Below are 27,126 nucleotides of genomic sequence, written 5' to 3' on the forward strand. Positions count from 1 at the left end.
CATGTACCTTCTGCAAGTTCTATCTACAGGGCTTGGCACAGAGTAGGCATGGGACATTTGAGAATGAATGAATGAAGATCTGACTCTGGCAACATTATAAATAATCAGAGAAAGTTTTAAAACTTTTCAAAAAAGAGCTGGCAGATCTGTAGGACACACGCAGTATCCTTCTCACAGTGGCTGTATATTTGGTTGTATATATCCGCGTCTGTTTATAAACATCATTATTGCTTTGGAGGTACACCTCAGGCTTCTTTTCACTACTGTGCGCTAAGTATTTTAAGTGGAACAGCCATCTTTAACTAGCAAATAATTATTTCTCTTAACCACTAAAAAATTAAAAACATATTCAAATTAACATCTGGGAGTTACATTTTTCATATTTAAAACTGTTGGTTCAACTTATAATTCATGGATACCTGTCATATTCTACTGTACCTTGCTTCTGCTTTGAAAAAAAGACAAGCAAATATTTTAGTTTACTAAACGACTTCTTACAGTAATTACCTATAAAAAGTGAAATTCAAATTGATGGTAGTTAATATAAATGATTTCAAAGAAATCAATGTTAAATGTTAGGTCAAAATGGGACGGAAGATTTTTTCCCAAGACTGGCTAACTAGAAATTGTCATTGTCAATCGTGACGTCATGTGTCTGCAATCTTACCCACTTCCTACACATAACTTCTTGAAAAGACACCTTTCAATCTGACTTCCCACCCATTCTTTTACCACATGGCTATATAATTACAAAAAGTTTTAAAAGTCTTCATCTAAAATATTTTCACCATGACAAAGTTTCAATATCCAATTATAAGGCGTAGCCAATGGTGCTGAATACCATCTAAAATCATACCTCCCTCTCAAGGCAAATACCAGTTTCCATCCAGTATAATATTTTATTAACTATTCCATTGCAAACACTCTTGAATATCAAATCATGTTGTTGGTTTTTGTCAGAAACATTCTTCTTTGATTTCTAATACTCAAACCAAGATAACACTCTCAAGTAGGAGTTTAACAAGCCTTCCATTGCTAACCTCATCATTTTCTGGTTCAATATTAAATTCTCATGTGTACTCTGAGACCAAATGAAGACATTTTCAGAAAATTCTCTACCTATGAATCTCTTACTCTGAGCTCTTCACCTTTCTGAACACTGTGTCTTTAATTTCCTTATTCTTTCAGAACTAAAATTCAATCTCCTCTGTACCAGTACAAGTCAATGACTCCAAATTACTAATCAGGGTCCATTAATTTTTAACAATATGTTCATGTACTTATTTTACTTACAGGGATTAGGAATTATGGCTTGTGCATGTTTTCGCTTCATCTTTTATTTAATACTATCTTTTTTGACTACCAATTTAAGACCATTATAGCACAGTTCCACAGGAGATTTTTCAAGGAAGGCAAAAACCACTTTTGGTATCTATGCAGAAATATTCATTTGACAGCCTACGTATGCTTAATAGAAACTGTCGTAAGATAAACAATAGATAGATAATAGAAATTGTCATTCTAATCACATTGTCCATACGTAATTTTCACTCATGGAAAAATACTTCACATGTAATTGCAGGAGTATCAAGTCCAAAATGTACACGTTATAGGATTTAGTGCATTAATGACCTTCGAATTAACAGGAAGATTTATAAATGACTTCTGTTGACCAACCACCCTTGAAGGAAAGATAACTGATACGGCTGGAAAGAAAATGGCAGGGAAGGGGTGAAATACATAAAGGAGATTCAGAGGTACGATCTTCCAGTTATAAACTAATAAGATGCAGGAATGTCGTAGACCACAGGGGGAATACAGTCAATAATAATGTAGCAATTTTGTATCATGACAGATGGTAACTAGACTAATTACAGTGACCATTTTATAATATATATAAATATCAGAACATGATGTTGTACACCTAAAACGAATACAATATTGTTATGTCAGTTATTCTTCAATTAAAAAATGGTAGGGAGAACTGAAATCTGCCTACCAATATTTTCCTTTTATATTGGAAAACTGCTCTGCTCTGTAAGATGGTAGCATATATTAAAACATGAATCAGGAGAGAGAGAGGAGATGGGGAAGACGGGGAAGACGGGGAAGACAGGGAAGGGAGGGAAGAGGAAAGCAAAAATGATCCTATAGGAAAATAAACATTGTTGTCAAATATACTGGAATACCATCAAGTAGCCAAGTAAAATGAACCTGAACAAAACCACTAATAGGCTCTGTATTCGGTACTCTTACCTTCATTTAATGAGAAATTGATCTTGAAGTGACATTACATTCACCAACTTAAACCCTGAGCTTCCCAATTAAAGTATTTTGTAGTTGGTCACATTATCATCAAACGCTCAACTCTTTGTCCTTAATGGAATTTAGGTTATTAAAATGCCGGGCACCATTTGAAAAGATATTTACTGAAAATTGATGCTTGAAACAAAATTCATCTGAAGTCTCAGAAAGTGGCTCTTCTGGAAGATAATTTATTACATGTCCTCACCTTCACATTGGGTTTTGACAGCAGTTTCAACAGCTCTCTGATCTCACTGTTTAATGGCTTGTTCTGAAGCTCTTCGGCCAGCTGCAAGGGAGATCACATGGACAGAGAGAGCATTTAGTAAGAGCACTGTGTAGCTCCATGTGTGACAAATGAGAATCTATCTTGCCACTTTCCAGTGATTAAGGAAAAGTCAGCATGAAAGAAAACAGACGATCAATCACTGCTCCTCTTTTTAGGCCCTTGGTAGCCCAGGTCCCAGCCCGGGATCTTGGCTGAGAGTATAACTAAAAAAAATCCTATCAGCCAGATCACCTTCTGATTTATTGCAATGAGGGCAAATCCCAGCACTTCATCTTAAGGAATGGTCTTTTGCATGCAAACAAAGGACCACTTGTAAAAAGGACTGGATCAGGCTTTGACACTATTTTTTAAAAGAGAGAGAAAGGAAGAAAAAGAAAAAAAATGTAAAAAAAGTTTCTGAATGAGGTGGTGAAACCCACAGGGTTTCCAAAAATCCACAGTAGCTTGCTGTTTAGAGCTGAAGTGAAAAAGAACTAGAATGTCTCTAATAGAGCAAATGGTCTGAAACTTTTATTATGTTTACCTACACAGACTAAGAAGTCCGTTAAATGGGAACCAGGCTAATCGTAAAATGACTTACAATAGGTTGACAAGTACTCTGGTACCAAAAATGCTGACTGTATTCTACTATAATGATCGAGAATGCCCGTAGATGATTCTAGCTAAAGAAAGGGTTAGAACCTTGAACCTGTCTCATGTTCTTCACTTAGAGATGTTCCTATCAGCATTCTGTTCCATTTCAGGTATGGTAAGGATCATATATTTTCGAAAGAAAAGCAAGAACAAATAGAAAAAAAAATTACAGGGGTGCTGGGGTGGCTCAGTTGGTTAAGTATCTGACTTCTGATTTGGGCTCGAGTCACGATCTCATAGTTTGTGAGGTTGGAGCCCTGCATCGGGCTCTGCACGGACAGAGCAGAGCCTGCTTGAGATTCTCTCTCTCTCTCCCTCTGCCCCTCCCTCTCTCTCTTAAATAAACATTAAAAGAAAGAAATTTAAAAAAAGAAAAAAAATTGTGAAATACTCAGTAAAGAATTCAAAATATGTACATATATTTTCATTTAAAAACCGTTCTTAAGATAATTGCATGAAATTTCTTTTTGTTTCCACCAAGGTTTTTAAAAAGAGCTGTTCTTATCTCTGGAAAAGGACTTTTCTCTAAAAGAAGGGCATAATATAAATTATACACAAAAAATAAAATCTGATAAAATTGATAAATTCCCTGGTTACATTTCAAAAAGTGATTTTACTTTTCCAAGGTAAAAAGTTAAAATAATTCTTAGAAATAATCGCTAACTTACAAAAAGGCATGAAAGGCTCTTTGCATGCCTTAGTCACTTTTTAAAAATTTAAATATATTGCTGGGATGAATTAGAAAATGCTACATTTTACTGTATAAGTCTCTAATTTTTTTTTTAAAAGCAATACTGTAATATGATTGGGCCTCAATCACATTGGATATCAACAAATACTTCCCCAAACCCTCAAGAGTCAATGTCTTTAAGGTGATTTTTAAGACTTTCTCGAGTGGCAACTATAGCTTACAGCTGTAGAATTCTATCTACACCTTCACTTCAAAAATTTTGGTTCTACGATGCACAGGAGTAAGTCGCCTCATAAAACACATACACTGAAACATCCCGATAATTTGTAATCTCTGGATAAACCTGGAAGGGAGGCTGGGGACTCACCAGGCAGCAAACATCTGAGAGATTTATTACATATGCTTTATTATCTAAATTAGGAGATACAATATATATAAGAAAATCAACCTCGGAAGGTGGTTGGTTTTCTTAAATTATACTTATGGCCCTGATATTTTACTCAAGTGAACTACTGCTTGTTTTATCACGACAAAGTAAAAAGTTTAAAAGGCAACAGGTAAGTTAACAGGACATCACTAAGACGAGCCTTCACCCGCAACCGATTTCTTGTGCAGCTTTGGTGTCTTATAGTTTATCCAGGTGCGCTCTCAATTCATCCGAGTTTGAAAGTTAACAGTAAGAAACAGCAAGTTAGCTCCCTCCCCCAGATCGAAAATAAAATTATAGCCACAGGAAATTAACTACTCCATCAATGCCAACTGCTTCTAAAATTTATTTTTTGGTTATGAAGGTAATTTGGAAAGGTCTAATATCCATAAATCATTACTATGCTTTATAATCCATTTTAAAAACAATCCTGTCTTTTTATGTATTTCATATGCCTCATTCCTATACGAGTATCTGTCATTTTTTTTTAGCACTGTCAGCAATAGACATATCTCATTTGTCTTTATTTCTCCAAAGCATTCCTCCTGCCTGTGACTTTTCTCAGAACGCTAATAGCTGACAGCTTCTCTCTCCCGGGAGAGTTAGAGCCTAAAATTTCTGTTACGTAGTTACCAAGGCAGAACAAGATGGTATCTCCAATGCAAAATTTTTAGAGCAGGAGAGTGAATGAAAATCAGCATAATATCAGCATAAGCTCTGTGATGACAGGACTTTTGGAAACGTTTGCAGCTTCTTCTGGTTTTCGCTCATTGGATCACACGCGTCTGTCTGCACCGGGATGAGCTCCGTCCCGGCCAGGCCCGAGGGAGCCATGTCCCAGGGAGCTCAGGAAGGCACACTTACATCATCAGCCAAGACCGCTGCGCCGTGGAGGATGGGCACAGGGTTCTGCTTCTCATAGTAGTGGAGTTTTTCATGAATCTGGAAGAAAAACAAGCGAGTATAAGTTCACCTGCTGGCAAACAGGAAGATACTGTAAGATTTTTATCACCGCCAAGAAAACTGATCCGCTCGACTCTCTAAACAAAAACTGTATGTTTTGATACACCTAGAGATGACAGGTATGTGGGCATCATTCATCTCTGGTCCAGTGTTTCTAACATGAGGTCAAATGGGGGAAAAAATCGTTATCAAATAGGACTCACAGAAAAGCTAAACCTTAGTTTTTCCCCCGAATAATTGTTAGTTTTATAAAATCTGTAATTTCTAAAACATATTGCTTCAATACCTTAAGTATTGGTTGTAATTTATATTCCTGCTAAAAACATAAATTATGATTAAAGCAAAGTGATAAGCTGGCAGCTACATCCTGCCAGGCTGGTTTGTGATAACCACGAAGAGCGAGGGGGCTGGCACTGTGGGGGCCAGTGGTCAGCACTCTGGGAACGCCTTCCTGAGCATGCTGTTCCTTTGAGTCTTTTTTCCCCCCAAATTGTCAACGTCTCCCCCGCCCAGGGTCAAACTTCTAAGAAACAAAGAGAGTTCTCATAGCTAGAGAGACACGTCTCATAACTATTAAGCTTAAATAATTTTCTGTACTGTAAAACCAGTAAAATTATATTGTTAAATAATAAATACTTTGGTCCTTCATTTCCCATCATTACCCAAGATACTAAAAGGCCAGAAGATAGTTTAGTGCATTATAAGACAGCGTTCTGTAAAAACAAACAAAAAAACGAGTATTATCAAGAGATGAAAGATGCTTTGACAAACGCAAAGCATTTGATTGATTTCAGTTTGATCAATTTCAGCTCATACAGAGGTGCCCTTAAAATGTTATACTTGAAAACTTACTTGAGCCTCTACTTATTCATTTACACTTGAAGAAATTGCCCCTCACTATATATAAAAAACAGTTGCACTTCAGAATTTCCCATTTTTAATAGGTATCAAGTAATACACTCTTAGGTATCCAGTAATATACTCTTTAATTATACTGAAAGCTAACCAAACTCTCTTGTAAAATGTCTGGAAGATAGATTTTATTTTGATTAGCCAGATGCTACTGCTAAGAGAGGATTCTATTACCTTTTTGGCAAGCTGGTCCACGATGCAAAGTATCAGGGAAAGAATTTTGACACTTATGATATTACCAGTGATCAGGGCCACAGTTTTGCTTGAAATACTGGAGTATTTAAGTATTAATCACGGTAGGGTAATAAACAAATTATTGTGTTAAGACTACAAGCTATAGAAGGAGCAAGATTTGATGTGAGAAACTATTACAGTATGATCGAAAACAAAACCGTCCCACCTAAGAGCTGAATTAATTTTGCTTAAGTCAGTATCAAAAATTCAGTCACCTCAACAAACACTATCGTAGAATGCTGAACCTACCCTTCTCGGAAGACTCGCCTAGCTTTATTGCAACTACTCGTTTAAATGTCTGTTTCCCTGTAATAATAAATACAGAGGCTCATAGTTACTAGGGACTTACCGTGTGTCTGTATTCCCTATATAACAGTGATCAGTACTATCAGTAATACAGTCTTCAGGGAGTTCAGTATTTTAATTCCTTAACCCTCACAAGAATAGTAAGAGGCAGAATGCAACAGCATCCCATTTTACGGATGAGCAGATACACAGGAGTTAAGCAATGTGCTGTGGTTCCACAGAGAAGCAGCTGAGCTGGGACTTAAAGGTCAGGCCACCTGGCTTAGTGTCCGAGCTCTTCACTGCTCCAGAAGCCTGCCTCTCAGACTAACATTCCTCTGCCTTTCTCACGGACCTCGTTCACTGCTGGCTGAACAGGACAGAGAGGAGGCTGGGCAGATACGTGACAAATAATAATGGCTGTTTCCAATGACCACAGGATGGTCCCTTGGCACCCCTCCCCTTATTTTTTCTTTCCAACATTTCTTTGGTTTTCCAGATTAATTTATATTGATACACTACTGTAATCACAGCCTAAAATTACATGCCCCAAATAAATGTATTGTTTCTCCACTTACTTTGCTGCTTCTGAGTGTCTTTTAAAACCTGTGAGCCCCTCTTTCCACATCATCTTCTGTAGATCTTCAGCCAAGTGATATGAAAACCTGCCCCCACCCTGCCCACCCTGAGACTTTGTATTCTATCAAGAATTTTCAAATGTTCTCCTACAGTTTCTTTTTTGTGTTTTTTTTTTCTCCTAGAATTTCTAACTGCCGGTAACCCTATGTTGATACATGTTTCACTTCAGGACAGAATTTTAAAAATTAAGTTGGTAGGAAAGTAAAAATTATTCTAAGTAGTTCTAAGTTGTCCGTTGTTTCCCAAATAATTGACTTTTATTGGTATTTATAATATCCAGGAAGAAAATGAAAAACAAAAATGAGTTTTAAATACTAATATAATAAACAGGTAAGACGTATAAACTTCACCCCAAGGTTATTCAACAGAACTCTCTGTGATATTGAAAACATTCTGGGGGCACCTAGATGGCTCAGTCGGTTAAGCATCCGATTCTTGATCTCATGAGGCTCAAGGTTGTGAGTTCAAGTCCTGAGTTGGCCTCCACGATGGGCATGGGGCCTACTTAAAATTAAAAAAAAAACGTTCTGTACCTGCTTGCCCAACATGGTTGGTCACCGGCCACATGTGGCTAGTGAGCACTTGTCCTGTGGCTAGTTTACTTAAGGAACTGAATTTTTTATCTTATGTAATTTTTATTAATTTAAATTTAAATGCCCACATGAGGCTAGTGGCTTTCATATTGAATGATATGGCACAGCTTTATGTTAAGTGCTCTGTAATTCACCTTTACACACCAGAAAAATTCACTCTGATATAGTTTAGTCAATTTCCCTGAGTGCTAACGTTCTGGAATCCAACAGACAAACAGAACCGCAGACACAGCATCTAATTACTAAATATCATGTATTGCCAAACCTACAAAATCTCATTTATTTTAACTTAAACACTTCCCTTTGCAGACTCAGCCATGCAATAAAAGCATACTTCGTTTTCGTCCTCTGAACAACAAGAAGAGAGCAAAAGTGGAAGGAGTTGCAGAAAGAAAAGAGGAGTAAAAAAGACTGGCGAAAAGGGGAGACTGGTTAGTTTCATACAATAGCAAAACAGGCAATTATTCAAAAGTAAGGTCCTAAAAAATGGCATGCTAAAATATTTAAAATACACTATTAAGAAAAAAGGACGTTTTAAAACGGAGACATTTATGCTCCACTAAATAGTGATTATGCACGTGGCCGCAAGGGTTCGTCTTCTGTAATTATACTTACATCAGAAAAAATCAGTTAAAATAAAAACCATTTCTACATGTAACCAATTCTTATAGGAAAGCTGTAATTACCTTCATTTACACACATCTTGAAAATAAATGTTTAATTTTTGTAAGAGAATCTGGTGTCAATAATATAATTTTTGTACACATATCACAGAGATGGTTTTAAATGAAGCTTCAACAGCAAATGTATAAAATAAATCTTGACTAATCTCAACACAATTATTTGTTTGAAACGTCTCAGTGACATGTAGAGGTAAACGGAAGAACCCAATCATGGTTACCCAAATGGTATTAAATAAACCACAGCTGTAAAAATCCTTTTCCTGCCTTCTATTATGAATATTAAAAAGCAGTGAAAACAACCGCTCAGTAGTTGGATTCTCTATGTTAACAGCAAGCGGCCAAACCAGAATTAGCACTGCACGCACCCCACCCCCCACCCAGCTACCTCATGTATTTGGAACACGGAGAAGAGAGAGTTCCGAGTATTAGAAGATCCACGGGACACAATGCCAGCCAGGAGGAGCTGGGAATGACAGAACTATGTTGTGTAGGGTTTAAAATAAATAAATAAAAATATTCTACTAATGGCGAGGATCCTCTTTTAAAAAATAATAATCTTTCTCCAAAAAAACCCATTTTATTAGGAAAGAGGAAATTTAAAGCTGGAAAAACATCAACAGAACAGAGGCCACAGTGCTCAACTGTATGTCCTTCTTTCCAATTTTATAGCACTACTCTCTCTTTTGGCGAATTTTCTTGGCCAATAGCTCCAAAAAAATAAAATTATTAAAACTGATGAGGGGTAATGCTTTGTTCCCTGTCTTTAATATGCGATGAATTCTGGCTTTCCACTGCCATAGATCCATAGTATCATGTGAAATTAATACCCATGCACGAGTTATATTATTATTATCATTATTTTTTTTAATGAATGTTCATGGCACATGGGTAGCTCAGTCAGTTAAGCATAGGATTGGGTCATGATCTCAGGGGTTGTGAGATGGAGCCCCTCGTTGGGCTCGGTGCTGGGTGCAGAGCCTCGGTGGGATCCTCTCTCTTCCTTTCTCTCTTGCAGCCCCGCCTATCCCCCCTCTGAAAATAAATAAACTTTAAGATATATATATGAAAAAATTTAATGTTCAATCTCACAAAACGTTTTCCATTAGATACAACCATACTGTTTTTCCTGTTTGGCAAGGTAATATGGGAATTCTATTCATAGATTTCAAACTACTACTCATCCCGGCATTCCCACGGTGAACCTTGCTCGATTAGGATATATTGATCTTTTAATGTGCTGTGGAATCCACTGGCTAATATTTTATTTAGACTTTCTCCATCAATATTCTTGACTGAGGCTGTGTTATTTTTTTCCCCATTGGTCCTGTCTTTCTTAGGTCTTGATATCAATATTCTACTAACTTCATTTTTTTAAAACTATGGAAGCTTCTATCTTTTTATATGGGCTGAAAACATCTCAATACTACTGGAGTGATCTCTTCTTGAAATATTTTACTGCATTCCCCTGAGAAACTAGCTGGATCTGACATATTTTGGAGGCTAGCTTTATCCCTCAACTTTATTTCTTCTGGGTGGCTTCAGGCAATTTCTCCATGTAGGTTTTTCTATCTTTTCTATTGTCAGTTGTGGCAAACACGATCTCCTAGAAAAATTATTCGTTTTTTTCCTGGTCTTAAGAAATACCATCTTCCAGAAAATTATTCATTTTCTCTTTGAATCCACTGAAGCAAAATAGCCTCTTGCGAGTCTTTGAATTTCCTCTATTACACATTTTCTTTAGCACCATTTCTTAGTTGCTGTATCCACGCTTTCTCTATTTCTACCCTTTATCCCTCCGTTAGTTAACAAACATTGATTTCACTGTATTTTCAAAGAACTACCTTTTAGATTAGCTTTACTGTTTTTGTTTTCTAGTATTTTTCTGTTTTCATCTTAGTTCATTCCTTCTTTCTGTAATCCAGCCCTTCGTAACCCTTCAGTCATTAACACTTCATCGCACAAATTATAAGAAAACGAAAGAAAAGGCAAACTACCCTAACTGGAGTTTCGTTCATTCACAAAACACTGACTAAAGCAAGCACCCGTTCTAGGAGAAAGATACTCAGTATGGAAAAAAAAATATATGGCAAGAGTGTACGTCACTTAAACTTAAAAAATATATGGCAAGAGTGTACGTCTATTTAGAAAGGTAATAGCCTGGGAAAGATGAGGACACAAACCACAGAAAGGGAAAACTTCAGTTGACCTATTCAAGCAAGTGAGAATAGTATTTGTCCCTGTTTCATTCACTGCCCATTAGCTGGGCAGCTGAGATCATTTGTTTTGTTTCTTAAATTCCACATATGAGTGAAATCATGGGGTTTTTGTCTTTCTCTGACTGACTTCTTTCACTTAGCCTAATAACTCTCTAGCTCCATCCAAGTCATTGCAAGTGGCAAGATTTCATTATTTTTAGGACTGGCTAATATGCCATTGTATATATACACCACATCTTCCCATTCTTTAACTTCTAAAATGTTTGAAATGTTTTAATTATTAATGTTCTATTTTAAATACGTTAAACGTTTTTTGAAAATAAAGCAAATATATTTCACTGCATACCCAGCATCAAAATTAAAGCGTTATTAGCCTGGCATATTTGCTTCAAATATCTCTTAAAGTAATTCATAAGAGATAAGGCTACAGACCCGTCTTTCTGTCCCTTCCTCTTTCCTCTCTGCCAAGGAAACGAAACATTATGTTGACACTGACAGATATATTCCCATATGCATTTTCATCTTTTTCAACATATACACATTGATAAACATAAGCTTTTTTTTTTTAATTTTTACTTAAGTTCTAGTTAACATATAGTGTAACACTGGTTTCAGGAGTAGAATTTAGTGATTCATCACTTCCGTATACAGCCAGTGCTCATCAAAGCTATTTTTGTACATAAATGGCACCGTTTCCTCAACAACTGGGTTTTTCATTCGATACTACATTGAGATATCTAGCTTGATACATGTATATGTCATTCATCCATTTTAACAGCTCGATAATATTCTGTCATACTAATTAACAGTAGTTTACATGGGACATCCAGGTGGCGTAGTTGGTTAAGCATCCGACTTCGGCTCAGGTCATGATCTCACAGTTCATGAGTTCGAGCCCCACAACGGGCTCTGTGCTGACAGCTCAAAGTCTGGAACCTGCTTTGTATTCTCTGTCTCCCTCTCTCTCTGCCCCTCCCCTGCTTGTGCTCTTTCTCTCTCTCAAAACTAAACATTAAAAACAAAAACAAAAACAAAACAGTAGTTTCCCTATCTTTTTTTTTTTTTTTTAAACTGAGAACACGGTGGTTGTTTCTGCTCTTTGTTATTGAATGCCTTTTCACACCACTCCTCCCTGCACTGTGGGAGATGCCCAACAGTCGTCAAGTGTTTCCTGAGTGCCCAGACCCTTGCCAACACTTGGTGTTATCAGACATCTTGCTAATCAAATGGATAGGAAATGGAATCTCCCTATGGCTTTAATGTCTATCTTCTCCAATTTCCGAGTTCTGTTTTCACAATAGTTTCAGAGTCAGAGACAGCTGCTCCCAACATAAACTGTCCTCTTCCACAGCCGTTGAAGAACTGTAGCTAGACAGCCACTGCCTAGTGAAGCCACATTTCCTGTCATGTCCACCCTCCACCCCTCCCCCTACAGCTCAGCCATCAAGCGCGACAGGGAAGTTCTAAGTGCCACTTCCAGGCTGAGGCTTTTAAGAAATTGGGATGCTTCCTCCATACTCTCCCCCTCCCCCAGCTGCCTGCAGACTATGACAAGGCCTTAAATGACAGCAAAGCCACCAGATGGAAGCACCTGGGTCCCCAAAAGACCTTACAGAGGACAGCGACACCTCAATCTGACGTATCCCTCTAAATGATCGCTGAGCAGGAAATCAACTTCTGTTGTACCTAAACTATTACATTTTTTTGGACTACTTGCCAATTGTCCACCCTACCTTAAAAAATACGGTGGCCCTGGGCACACATAAGTTACTTTAACATAGCCAAAGACATCCAGATTTTTCTATATGGTTGCGCATTTTGTTTCTTAAAGAAAATATTCCCTGTCCTAATAAAGAGATTCTGCTGTGACTTCTTTAAAGTTTTACAGTTTGACTTCGTATAGTGAAAGAGCTCTAACTTAATCTATGTCCAAAAGGATAGCACCATTTAATCTCTTCCCACTGATATGTAATATTACTTACCAAACTCCTATACACAAGTTATCTGTAGCTGGGCTCTCTATTCCGTATTCTTAATTTGTTTCTTTGAGCCAATATTGTTATTATACTTTTATCTATACTCTTGACATTTAGAGTAAGGAAAAACTTCTTAGCCCTTTTTTCTGCCACAAGGGTTTTGGGTTAAGCTTGCCAGCTACCCATATTCCGTGAAAAACGAAGTTGGGATATCTTAACCGTCTCCCAGCATTCTGGGAATTTTCTTGAAATCTATCTTCCACACTTTGCTCTCCTAAACTGTCTAATCTCTAAAGAACTTATTTACACAGTGTTTTTTTCAAGTATTTATTTTTGAGAGAGAGAGAGGAGACACACAAGTGGGGGAAATGGCAGAGAAAGGGTGACGCAGAATCTGAAGCAGGTTCCAGGCTCTGAGCTGTTAGTGCAGAGTCCAACGCAGGGCTCGAACTCACAAACCGTGAGAACATGACCTGAACCGAAGTCAGATGCTTAACTGACAGCCACCCAGGTGCCCCTCACAGAGTGTTTTGAGTGTTTTTTTTTTTTTAAATAACTCTGCATCTTATTTGTATAGTTCAAATAGGACTCTTTTTACAAATCTCTGTTCTTTTTTTCCTAGCACCTCATGTTCTTCTTATGCTTAAAGCCTTCTTTATAGCTGATATCATTTAAGCATACTTATTTTATAAAATTGTTGTATTACATAGAGTGCTTAACTTTTAATCTTGCTATTTGCGATGCCTGCAGACTGTAGCTGAGGGTAGACTGTATTCTCAAATGTTTTGTAATCTGGGGTTGTTAGTAAATCTTCCAAGCGGTGTCAGATTAAATCCTAGGTTGATGGTATATCTTTTCAGAAAGCCTTTTTATTTGCTTCTGATGGGTGAGTTTGCAAAATCGCCAGCCACTTTGCTACTTTCACAATTTGGGATTCCTGGGCTTTGTGGGCAAAAACCCCAACCACAGGAAAGATCTTGGGAAAATGGTGGGGGAAGAGATCCTGAGCTCACCTCTCACAGATACATCAACGCTAGAACTACAGAAGACGCAACTCACTGTGAACATCATCTAAAGACTGGCAAAATACATCTTCCACAGATCAACAGTTAAAGGGGAAGCCACATGAAGAAGGATAGGGGAAAGAGATACATTGGAAACAAAATCCCCAGACCCATGACCCACCAGGAGGGATATTACAAGCATGAAGACGCTCTCTCAGAAGAGAGGGAAATCAGCCCCATAAAGACAAGCCTCCATAAAGCCTGGTTTGAAAGTCAGCAGTGCTTAACTGTGGGAGCTCTGAAAATCAGGACTCAACCACAGGGGAGCCAGAGGGCTATGGGAAACCAAGAGTGCGCTCTTTCAAGGGCCAATGCACCATATTGCTTAGTCTGAGACCCAGCCCAGAGGCAGCGGTTTGAAAATCACCTGGGTTATACATGAAGGAAATTAATTGACTTATTTTATAGCATGTGCTGGAGAAGCAGGAATCTCTACGAACCTTCTGCAGAACAGCAGTGTTGGCGGGAGCCCTTTCTCTTGCCTTCCACCAGCCAGCTGGCCAGACACCGGAGTGAGTCAGTTCTGCCAGTCTCCATCTACCTTGCTCGCGCTGCTTGCCCTGCATTGGCGCTCCCTGTGAACCCAGCCCACCAGATCTGCCCACCCTAGCAGGTGCCCCTCCAAAGCAGCTCCTGCTCCGACAAACCAGGTGGGCAGCCTCAGTGGACCAGCACCCTCTAAAACAATTCCTGTCCTGGAGAAAGGGGGCCAGTCATGTGTACCAGCGTGCCCAAAGCAGTTGCAGCCAGGACTCTCAGCCAGCTGCACTGGGAGCTAACCCTGCCCACCAGTGTGCCTACGGCAGCCACAGCCCAGTCACAAAGGGGGCACATGCTGCCCACATGGGGACATGCCACAAGTGCCTGCTACTGGTGACCAAAGGGTATTGTGCTCCTGGACCCACAGGATGCCTTCTATATAAGGCCGCTGCCTTCAACACCAGGAGACGTAGCTGACCTACCGAATACATAGAAACAAACAAGAGAGACAAAATAAGGAGACGAAGGAACATGCTCCAAACAAAGGAACAAGATAAAACTTGAGGGAAAGAACTAAAAGAAACAGAGAAAAGGAATCTACCTAACGAACAGTTCAAAGTAATGGTCATTAAGGGGTCCCTGGGTGGCTCAGTTGGTTAAGAGCATGACTCTTAACCTCAGCTCATGTATTGATCTCAGGGTGATGAGTTCAAGCCCTGCATTAAGCCCCACACTGTGTGTCAAGCCTCCTTTAAAAAAAAAAAAAAAAGCTGGGGTAGCAATTCCCATATCAGACAGAATAGACTTTAAAACAAAGAGACTTTAAAACAATAAGACAGGGGCGCTTGGGTGGCTCAGTCAAGCATCCGACTTTGGCTCAGATTATGATTTCACAGTTTGTGGGTTTGAGCCCACATCGGGCTCTGTGCAGACAGCTCAGAGCCTGGAGCCTGCTTCAGATTCTGTGTCTCCCTCTCTCTCTGCCCCTCCCCCAGTCACAATCTGTCTCTCAAAAGTCAATAAATGTTAAAAAAAAAAAATTGTTTTTAAAGAGTGTAATCAGACAAAAACATCACATAACAATAAAGGGATCAATCCAACAAGAGGATATAACAACTGTAAATATCTATGTACCTAAGACAGGAGCACCTAAATTTATAAAGGAAATACTGAGATATAAAGGGAGAAACTGACAATAATAAAATACTGTGGGACTTTAATACCCCAATTATATCAATGGATAGATCTCTGAGACAGAAAATCCATAACGGCTCTGAATGACACATTCAACCACATGGACTTAACAGATATATACAGAATATACTTTCTTTTCAAGTGCATGTGAAAACTTCTCCAAAACATATCACACGTTAAGCCACAAAACTAGTCTCAAAAAGTTCAAGGAGACTAAAATCATAACAAGCATCTTTTTTGACCATAATGCTATGAAATTAGAAATCCATTACAAGAAAACACTGAAAAAACTACAAAGTGGAGGCTAAACAACCAGTCAACGAAGACACCAAAGAGTAAAAAATAATGTGTGTATACACACACACACACACACACACACACCTGGAAACAAATGAAAATGGAAATACAATGGTTCAAAATCTTTGCCACACAGCAAAAGCACTTCTAATAAGGATGTTTATAATGATCCAGAACTACCTTAAGAACCAAGAAAAAGTCCAAATGAACACTTTAACCTTATACTTAAAAGAACTAGGTAAAAAGAACAAAGCCCAAAGCCAGCAGAAAGAAGGAAATAATAAAAATCAGAGTGTAAATAAATGAAATAGAAATTAAGAGAACATAGATAAGATTGATGAAGCTAAGCTGGTTCTTTGAAAAGATAAACAAAATTGACAAAACTTCAGTCAGACTCATCAAAAAAAAAAAAGGGAGAAAGGACTTAAAGTCAGAATGAAAGAAGTTACAACCAATATCACAGAAACACAAAATTATTTATTATTCAGAATATTAATTATATATAAATAATATAAACATAAGTAATATAATATTAACAATTATAAGAGACTACTACAAAAAATTATGCACCAACAAATTGGACAACCTTGAAAAAATGGGTAAACCCCTAGAAACATACAATCTTCCAACACTGAATTAGGAAGAAATAGAAAATCTGTAGAGATAAATTACTAGTAACAAAACTGAATCAGTAACAACAATAATAGCTTCATGGTGAATTCCAGCAAACATTTAAACAAGAGTTAATGTAGTTAGTTAACTAGGCTAGTTAACCTAGCCTTCTCAAAATGTTCCACAAAATTGAAGACAGAGGAACGCTTCCAAATTCATTCTACAAGGACATTATTCGGATACCAAAATAAAGACACTACAAAAAAAAATTAAAGACCAATATTCTTAATGACTATAGATGCAAAAATCTTCAAACAAAATATCAGCAAACCAAATGCAACAATATATTAATGAGATTATTCACCATAATCAAATGTACTTGTTTTAGGGATCAAAGGGTGGTTCAATATCCTTAAATCAACATGATACACCACTTTAACAAAATGAAGGGTAAAAATCATATGATCATCTCAACAGGACGCAGAAAAAGCATTTGACAAAATTCAACATGCATTCATCATAAAAACTCTCAATAAAGTGGATAGAGAGAGAACTTAACTCAAAATAAAAAAAGGCCATATATGACATAACCCACAGCTAACATCATACTCAAGAGTAAAAGCTAAAAGCTTTCCCTCTAAGATCAGGAATAAGACAAGGATGCCCACGCTTGCCACGTTTATTCAACATAGTACTGGAGGTCCTAGCCACAGCAATCAGACAAAAGAAGCGGGGGGGGGGGGGGCGGCATCTGGGTGGCTCAGTTGGTCAGGCATCCAATTTCAGCTCAGGTCATGATCTTGTGGTTTGGGAGTTTTAGCCCCACCTCGGGTTCTCTGCTGTCAGTGCAGAGCCCATGTGGGATCCTCTGTCTCCCTCTCTCTCTGCCCCAACCCTGCTTGTGCACTCTCTCCCTCAAAAATAAATAAACATTGAAAAAAAAAATTTTAAGCCACCCAAGTTGGTAAGAAAGAGGTAAAACATGATATGATATATAGAAAATCTTAAAGGCTCCACCAAAAAAACAAAAAACAAAAACAAAAAACTATTAAATGAATTCAGTAAAGTTGCAAGGCACAAAATTATATACTCTGAAATCTGTTGTTTTTACACAGTAATAATAAACTGTCAGAAAAAAATGGAGAAAACAATCTCATTTACAATCACAACAAAAAGAGTAAAACACCTAGAAATAAATTTAACCAAGGAGGTAAAAGACCTGTACTCTGAAAACTATAAGACACTGATGAAAGAAACTGAAGAAGATACAAATGAATGGAAAGATATCCCATGCTCATGGATTGGAAGAATTAATATTGTTAAAATATCCATATGACCCAAAGCAATCTACAGATTCAGTGCAATCCCTATCAAAATACCAATAGTATTTTTCATAGAACTCTAACAAATAATCCTAAAGTTTGTATGGAATCACAAAAAATCCAGAATAGCCAAAGCAATCTTGCTTGGAAAAGAAGAACTAAGCTGGAGGCATCACAATCCCAGGTTTCAGACTATACTACAAAGCTATCGTCATCAAAACAGTATGATACTGGCACAAAAATGGACACAGAGATCAATGGAACAAAATAGGGAGCCCAGAAATAAACCAAGTGTACATGGTCAACTAATCTATGGCAAAGGAGGCAAGAATATACTATCCTATGGGGAAAGGATAATAATTACTTTTTCAAATAAATAAATAGTGTTGGGAAAACAAGACAGCCACATGGAAAAGAATGAAACTGGACCACTTTCTTACACCATACACAAAAATTAACTCAAAGTGGATTAAAGACCTAAGTGTAACAACTGAAACCATAAACTCCTAAAAGAGAACCCAGATCTTAGTACTATTTTTCTGGATGTGTTTCCTTAAGCAAGGGAAACAAAAACAAAAATAAACAAGTAAAACTGTATCACACTAAAAACTTTCTGCACAGCAATGAACTAAATGAAAAGGGAACCTACTGAAGGGGAGAAAATGATACATCTGATAAGGGGTCAATATCCAAAATATTTAAAGAGCTCATACAAATTAATACCACCAAAAACAATCTAATTAAAAAAATGGACAGACGACTTATGCAGGCATTTTATCCAAGAAGATATACAGATGGCCAACGGACACATGAAAAGATGCTCAACATGACTAATCATCAGGGGAATGAAATTCAAAACCACAATGAGATATCATGTAACACCTGTCAGAATGACTATCATCAAAAAGACAAAAAACAAGTGTTGGCCAGGACGTGCAGAAAAGGGAACACTTGTGTACTATTGATGGGAATGTAAATTGATGCAGACACTGTGGAAAAGTGTAGAAGTTTCTTAAAAAATTTTAAATGGAACTACCACATGATCCAGTAATTCTACTTCTGGGTATTTACCTGAAGAAAATAAAAACACTAATTTGAAAAGACACACACACCCCTTATTTTATGGCAGCATTATTTCTAATAGCCAAAATACAAAAGCAACCTAAGGGTCCATCGACTGATGCACAGATAAAGAAAATGTGGTATGTATATATATGTGTGTGTGTGTGTATATACACATGTTGTGTGTGTGTATATACACACATGTGTATATACACATGTGTGTATATACACACACACACATACATACACACACAATGTAATATTACTCAGCCATAAATAAGAGTGAAGTCATGCCCTTCATGACAACATGGACAGACCTAGAGGGTTATCATGCTAAGTGAAATAAGTCAGTCCGAGAAAGACAAACACTGTATGATTTCACTTATATCTGGAATCTAAAAAACAAAACAAACAGCCTCAAAAATACAAAGAAACTGGTGGTTGCCAGAGTCGAGGGAGTAGGGGGGTGGGCAAAATAGGTGAAGGGGATTGAGAGATCTGAACTTCCAGTTATGAAATAAATAAGTTCGGAGATGAAAAGTACAGTATAGGGAATATAGTCAATAATACTGTGATAACATTGTATGAAACAGATGGTAATGACACCTATCGTGGTGAGCATTTCATAATGTATGTAATAGTTGAATCACTGTTGTATGCCTGAAGCTAATATTATAGGTCAACCACATTTCAACTAAAAATTAAAAATGGCTTTAAAACTCCACACCATGGACCAACCAGTTCATGGTTACAAAGCCTGAAACTAGACTTTTTTTAGTTTATACCTAATCCCAAAACAAGACAGCCCAAATTCTTGGCCTTCTGTCTAGAAAGGCAGTTGGAATTTTTCTCATTTTCCCATTTGCTAACAGAGTAACCCTAGAAAAGGAACCATTTTACATGTGTGACTCAGTAGCAATGCCCCGCCTATATTGAGCCTAATGTCAGGAGACTGCCCCCCACCACTCCCCCATCCCCAATCTCTGGACAACCTCTCCAACATAGCTGTATCATGAGCTTAAACAGTTCCCCGTATTTACTTTCCTCTTCATTTCTTAAGTGGATTTCCCTTACTCTCTTAACAAGCTTAGTTATGCATTTAAAAGAATGTTTGCAATTATGTACCTAGAATGTCTAGGTACTTACCGTAGGAAGTAGAAGGCTGGGTTGATTATTTAATGTAAATTAATTCTGGCTTCTAAAAAGGCAGCATCCAGTTTCCTTGCACAGTATTATTATAAAAGGGGGGGGGTCACTTCTTACTAGCAGGAGGAGATTCTAGGTACTTTTATACTTGAGCTTTCATGATTTATATTCATTTGGCTTGTGAGATACATTTTGGTCCGTGTTTCTACCTGATCTCAATGTATCTTTATAAAGTTGAAAATAATAGTTCTTCTAGCTTTGAATAACTTTTGCAGGGTTAAAGCAGAGATCCTTATGATGCTTTGGTTTTTAGACTTGCTTCCGTAGGATGTAGAATTTATGAGCATACTTGTACTCACAAGCACAGTTAATAAACAAAACTTTGAGGCTGTAACTTTGCCTCAAGTGATACAACCAAAAGGGTGGGGACTGGGGCTGGGGGGAGCCTTCAAATAGGAAACTGGTACTGTGCCTGCAATTCAGGCCAGGGTGTTCGCAACATCTCTATAGAGATGAATTCTTATAAGGGATATATGTGGCTATGAAGTGGTTATAAGCACCAGTAACACTTTTTAGGCTTAGGTTAAATTATCAAAACGAACAAACCATCAAACTTTTGATTCTATTGAATATGCACTGATTGTATTTGAAATCAAGTCCCAGAACCTTTTCTGCAGATCACATTACTTCAGTTCCCCGAACAAGATTCTGAAAGTAGCCGGGGCATTAAACGTTTCTTCGTAAACATTTTGTAATTCAACAAAAACTAAACTTGAGTTATCCAATCCAGAAGTCCCTAAACTGCCCCACTCTGAAATAACCCAGCATCTGTACGTACATCTTTCACATCCCTCATTGTATAATGATCAGATTCTTCTTGAAAGAAACCTATATTCAATAATCACTGAAGAACCAGGAGCTGTTAATGTTTTTTCAGGATGATGGTGGGTGTTACCACAAATGGCAAATAGGTTGCTTTGATATCATGTAACTTGGACAGGTTTCAATATACAAGTAGCAGTCAATCATTTGTAGTTTACATTTTAAGAAACAAGCACTGTAATTAGAGCTGTAAAAGCAAAGGTTTATTTATTATTATTTTTTTTTTTGTAACAAAAGATGGAATGAGCGGTCTTAAATAGTGGCAAGATGCATATCTTGGGGTCTATGCCTAAGAGTCATGGATGGTTCTCAGCAGATCACGGCCTCCTGGAAAACTGTATATAAACTGCTGGCATGTATTTTTCTAGGAAAATAATCCAGAACTTTTACCAACAAACTCAAATGGGTCTATGATCCAAAGAAAGATTAAAACGATTGTTTTAGGTTTCCAAATACAGAGGGATGATTCGTGCCAAGAAGCTTAGACTTTACCCCTCCTCATCCTCCCCTCTAAAGAAAAGTCTGAGGATGAAACACAAGGCTGAACTTGTGCTTCAGTCCATTTTCCTTGCAGAGATTGGGGGAGGGGTGTGGGGTAGGAGCCGAGAAAGAGGAAACCAGTGAAGAGGATACTGCTCGAGTGGTAAGAAATTCCAAAGGACTTTTCATTGCTCAGTGCAAGTTACTTGCCACATTCCTCAGGCTTTCCCTTCATTTTTGTAGCAGAGTCCAACGGACTCCACCTCTCAGTAGCTGCCACTACGGCCTCCAGTCCCAAGCTACTGTGAAATCGGATACACTCTGCCCAACTGTTGTTTTCCTTGCGGTCCCCAAAGAAAAGCATATGGGTCCATTACGTTTTAGGGATTTTACTGCTACCCACATGGGGACAAGGACAAGGGCAAAGAAAAATAAACATGAGGAATTTATAACATTCTCACAGTTTTTGAAACTGAAGCATCAATGTAATTGATTAAGAGCCTTTAACTTAAACATGTCTGAGTTTAAATCCCGGTTCTGCCACTAGACAACTTACCTAACGTTCGAAATGGACTAAGTATTCATATCCCTCCCCCGCACCCTCCCCTCAAAATTCATATGTTGCAACCTATTACCCCAACGTGATGGGTTTAGGAGGTTGGTCCTCTGGGAGGTGATTAGGTCATGAGAACAGAACACTCATGAATGAGATTAGTACCCTTATAAAAGAGACCCCAAGGGGGCTCCTTCCTCCCCTCCACCATGTAAAGACATAAAGATACAGCAAAAAGACGGCCATCTATGAACAAGGAGGCAGGCTGTCACTAACACTAAATCTGCTGGCACCCTGATCTTGGACTTCCCAGCCTGCAGAACTGTGAGAAACACATTTTTATGGTTTATAAGCTACCCAGTCGATAGGGTTTTGTTATAGCAACCCAAAAGGATTAAGTTAATTTTGAAAACTTTAGTTTCCTCCTATTTAGAATAGGATAATAATAGTACCTACTACATAGCATTATTGTGAGAACAAGTAAGATCACATTAAAAAGAGTTTCACGCCATCTCTAGAAAATAGAAAATACCCAGTGAACGGTAGTGTAGGTCTTGACTCTCCCTAAGGCCTTCCACTGATATTCCTAGGAAGAGGAGATTTTAGTTCCCCCTTAACTATAGCACATCACGCACATAGGACACAATCAATGACTAGCGATAAAATCTAAGCAGAACTCTATGCTCACATAAGAATGTGCATTTCTGAGGGACCCTGAACCAAACGACATCCCCTGTGACATTTCTTCAAAAACAGTCAAAGTAAAAGACCTGAAAAGAATCATGAACGAAGGTAGTGAGTGGCTGCAGGGTTAAGAAAGTCTGGATGGACACAGAAAAGGCAGAAACTCATTTTTGTCCACAGCAAAAGTCAAATGAGGCAGAGAGTGCAAGATCAAGCTAGGAACATCACAATGAAATTTCGAGGCAGAATATGGTTTGTGTTGAAAATGCTAGATCTACGCATTTATGAATATACGCAAAAAGTCGCATCTTAAAGTAATCCAAGTCTTGGTTTCCCTCTTCTCAAAGGAGAAAGTTCTCTCTTTAGGAGAGAGAAGAATGAAATCCTCACAAAGGAAAAAGTATATAACAGCTAGATAGAAGGGTTCTTAGAAAGAGTAGCCATTCGAATTACCTTAAAGACCATCAAAAGCTAGCTATTATTGTTGTCAGCTTTCATCTCCCTATGGGAATTTAAAGACCTTTTGTCCCCAACCCCAAATTCTGTTCAAGTGTTGAAGTGAAGACACACAGAATTTTGTTTTGGTTAGGGAATGTGGAGTGCATTTCAATGTGACTGTATGGAAAATGGGTGTTGGCCAGGAGCCGGATTTCAGTCACGGTGGAAACACCCAGCAATCATAAATTGGCTGTCAATGCTTTATTCAAAACCTTCAGTGGCCTGCCGTTGCACTCAAGACTCAGGATATGCTTGCCAATGCACTGTCCTTCATGACCTAGCTCCTGCTGGCTTCCATCCCGAGCTACTCTCCCCCTAAGTTCCAAACATAGGGACCTAATGTTGGCACCTCAAGCCCACAGGGTCCCGCTCACATTAAGGCATTCTCTCTGTCTGCAATGTACCTGAGTCTTGGGGGTATGTGTATTCATTTTTGGGTCTCAACTCAAATGCCCCTTATACAAAGAAGGATTCCCTAACAGGGCTATCCAATCCAGCTCACACTCCTTTATTAGTCCTGAGAGATCCTTATTCTTTTTATCACTCTTATCAGATTTTATATTTTTATACTTATCATATTTACCGGCTTTTACCTGTCCTCACTAGAAAATGAAATTCACAGACTAGGGACAGCGTCCCTAGAGTTGACCACTATATCCCTCGCTGACGACCCAATACCGCACATAAAATAGTACCTCGAAAGTTATAATTAGTTAATGATAAATGGATACATGAATCTTCGCAATTCTAGCCAGCCAGGAACATTCTAGAGTCATGTTTAAGAGGATGGTGAATGTGTCTGTTTTCTTCTTCCTGCCCTCCTACTGATGACCATGGCCAAAGCTGGAAAGAAGTGGTAAGTCCCACATTCTGAAGAAAACTTCCAACAACTGGAAATGCATGCGTCTAGAACAAACTGAGGACTGATGGAGGGACGTGGGTGGGGGATGGGCTCGATGGGGGATGGGTACTAAGGAGGGTACTTGCTGTGATGAGCACTGGGTGTTGTTTGTAAGTGATGAATCACTGAACTCTACTCCTGAAACCAATATTGCACTATATGTTAACTAAAAGAAAAAATAAAAGAAAAATGTTCAGGCCTCCCAAAAACAGTGTGTCAAAATGACATGTCTTATGAAACATATTTTCCAAAAGAAGAATTTAGAAAGGAGAGTTGTCTTGTTTTACACGTCTGTAAATATCTTTCAATTCTGGCTGAAAAGAAAATAGCTCAATTCTCCTATGTGCTTCTGCGTTCAATCTGTCAGGATATGTTGCTGTGCTTGAAGCAACTGGAGAAAACCAAGCCTCTCACAGACTTGTGGTTGGAAGCAGGAGTAACACTGTAGTTGTCTTTTTAGCTAATGGTGAGTAATTTGTCCACACTACGCCAAAACTCAAGCGGGGGTAGTTTTTTCAGAGGCAAGTTGCAGTGTGAACTCTGAAGCCTTATCAATGAGCCTTTTATCCTCTGATACATTACAATGACTGGTCTCTGCTGACTTTACACCCTTTGGTACGACAATTACAACAACAAAGTCACATTTGTTAATATCACCACTGAGCTCTTCCAAACAAGACTTTAAATATTGGGAAGCTGGCAACCTCACAGCGGCAGATAGGAGTTTTTCAGAATTTGAATGACTGCTCGGAAGCTGGAATTTTATCACTGGCAACAGTATGGTTGGTTGCTATCTTTGAAGCGACAGGCTCACTTTGACCGTTTGAGGAAATGTCTTCCCAACATCACCCAACCCGGATAAACAAAGTTTCTATGTCAGGCATCCTTTAAAGTTTAAAAAAAAAAAAAAGGTAACCTATCAAAACAGGTAGCTGGCTTAGCTTTCCAATCATGCAATCCTGTAATTGTTTTCCCTCGGGGCAGGAACTGTGATACTCAGCAAAGTACTTTCTGAACACGTCTCATTTCTTCTACATTTAAAAGATTTGAGAGTAAAAAGACAATGTGAGAGTTTTAATGCAATTAATTATTTTCACTGCTTCATCAAGCACTTTTTTTTTTTTTTCCTAAGAGAGACAGAGACAGTGTGAGCAGGGAAAGGGCAGAGAGGGAGGGAGGCAGAGAATCAGAAGCAGGCTCCATACCGTCAGCACAAAGCCCGATGCAGGGCTCAAACTCACAAAACCGTGAGATCGTGACCTGAGCCGAAATCAAGAGCTGGATGCTTAAGCGACTGAAGCACCCAGGCGCCCCCGACCAAGCACATTTCTAATTAAAACTGGCATCTGTTTGTTTACTACTGGAGCGCATGCTGGGGAAGAACAGGATGGCTACCGCACTACCACCATTTGGCACCAGTGCCTGGGGGGAGCACGCCAGCGGTTCCACCTGCCTTTGCTTTTCTTCATCAGTGCAAATGCCAGAGCAATGAGAAAAGCAAATATCATAATATTATTCTGAAAGCAGTTCTGGCCTTGCAGACACCTGAAGTAGTCTCAGGGACCTCAGGGGTCCACGGACACACTTTGAAAACCACCGCTATATACAGACTCTGAGTGCCCATAATAAATGAAAAGAAATCTAACATTTCCTTGTGGCCGCACCTCTCACAGTGAATTCCATGACTCTAGCATAAGAATATTAATACTTTTGATCTTATAGACATTCCTTTAGAGTCTGCCGTTTTACCTGAAACCACAGGTATAGGTTTGTGTTACTGTTATATATTTATTTATTTTGAGAGAGAGACAGAGAGAGAGAGACAGACAGTGAGAGAGGGAGAGAAAGAATTCCAAGCAGGTTCTGCATGATCAGTGTGGAGCTGGATGCAGGGCTCAAACTCACAGATCCGTGCGTGAGATCATGACCTGAGCCGAAACCAAGAGTCAGATGCTTAACTGACGGAGCCAGCCAGGCGCTCCTTTCAATGATATATTTTTCGCTTTTATATTTTTTTATGTTTCAAAATACTGTTCTATTTTCCTGCTTTGCATAATTACATAAAAAGTTATCTGCTTATATTCCCACCCTCACAACTGGGACATTTTAATGTACTATAGTCACATTTGCAATTGGTGTAAATCTAATTGTAATTGGGGCATATCTAAAAACTGGCATTCTTTTCTTCCCTAAGTTTCATATAAAACACAACTAACCTTTCCCCTCCTACCTAAAATGTTTGTCTTTCTATGAAAAAACATTTTTCACTGTGAATTCCTTTTTTTAATAGAAAAACAGAGCTGTGGTTATACATGAGGTTCCACCAACATGAACGATAAGATAATAATAAACAATCTCTTGGTCAGTAAGAAACAAACACTTGTAATGACTTTGCTTAGAGGAAGATGGTCCCTGGGCGGGCAGAGGAACTCAGACCAAAATTAACTATTTTAATCTTGTTCCAAAACAAATTTTCCTACCATCTCAAAGTTACATATCCTAGGCTTCTAAAGTATGAGCTAAAATATTTGCAATTTATTTCTAATTTTAAAAAAGTGAAACCTCAATTTCCTAAGATTATTTTCCCAACTTTTCATGCTAGTAAGTCTTTACAGTCATAGGAGTATATGTTAAACATCTTTACAGAAATACAATTGTAAAATTTTTATGTTTCTACAATCTTTAAAACTATCTCTGATAGTTCATACCAAAGGTATATAAAATCCGATTACTTTTAAATGACAGAAGGTTAATACATTATTACTGACATAGTTCAGGCATCCAAAATTCCAAGTCACAATTCACAAAGCAACTGAATTCAATATTCTGGGTTGAATCTGTCAAAATCTACCACTCAGATATCAAGCTGAAATCCCCCCCCCCCCCCCCCCCCCCGATCAATTAAAACAAAGTTTTTTTGAACACTAAAACCTGAATGAAAGCAGCTTCGGACCTCAGAGGTGCAAAGATAACTCTCTGAAGGAACAAAAGGGTGGTTTTTCCATCAACTTAATATTTTACATTTGGAAATATCAACAATTCCACTAAAAGAGAGAAGAGGAACCCTGAATGCAGAGCAAGGCCTTCCATATTCAAGATGGTGAAC

At 38.2% G+C, this 27,126-nt stretch overlaps 1 protein-coding gene across 1 annotated transcript in view; it reads right to left on the minus strand.

The window, feature by feature from the left end:
* Positions 1-27,126, minus strand: part of MPP7 (MAGUK p55 scaffold protein 7) — a 295,481-nt gene that overhangs the window by 115,838 nt on the left and 152,517 nt on the right. Inside the window, exons 4-5 of the mRNA XM_049626949.1 lie at positions 5,209-5,286; positions 2,513-2,593 (exon numbers count right to left, since the gene is read on the minus strand). Coding sequence (XP_049482906.1) covers positions 2,513-2,593; positions 5,209-5,286 — 159 coding nt within the window. The remainder of the gene's footprint in view (positions 1-2,512; positions 2,594-5,208; positions 5,287-27,126) is intronic.

This window comes from Panthera uncia, chromosome B4 (genome assembly GCF_023721935.1).
Source record: "Panthera uncia isolate 11264 chromosome B4, Puncia_PCG_1.0, whole genome shotgun sequence".
Classification (NCBI taxonomy): domain Eukaryota; kingdom Metazoa; phylum Chordata; class Mammalia; order Carnivora; family Felidae; genus Panthera; species Panthera uncia.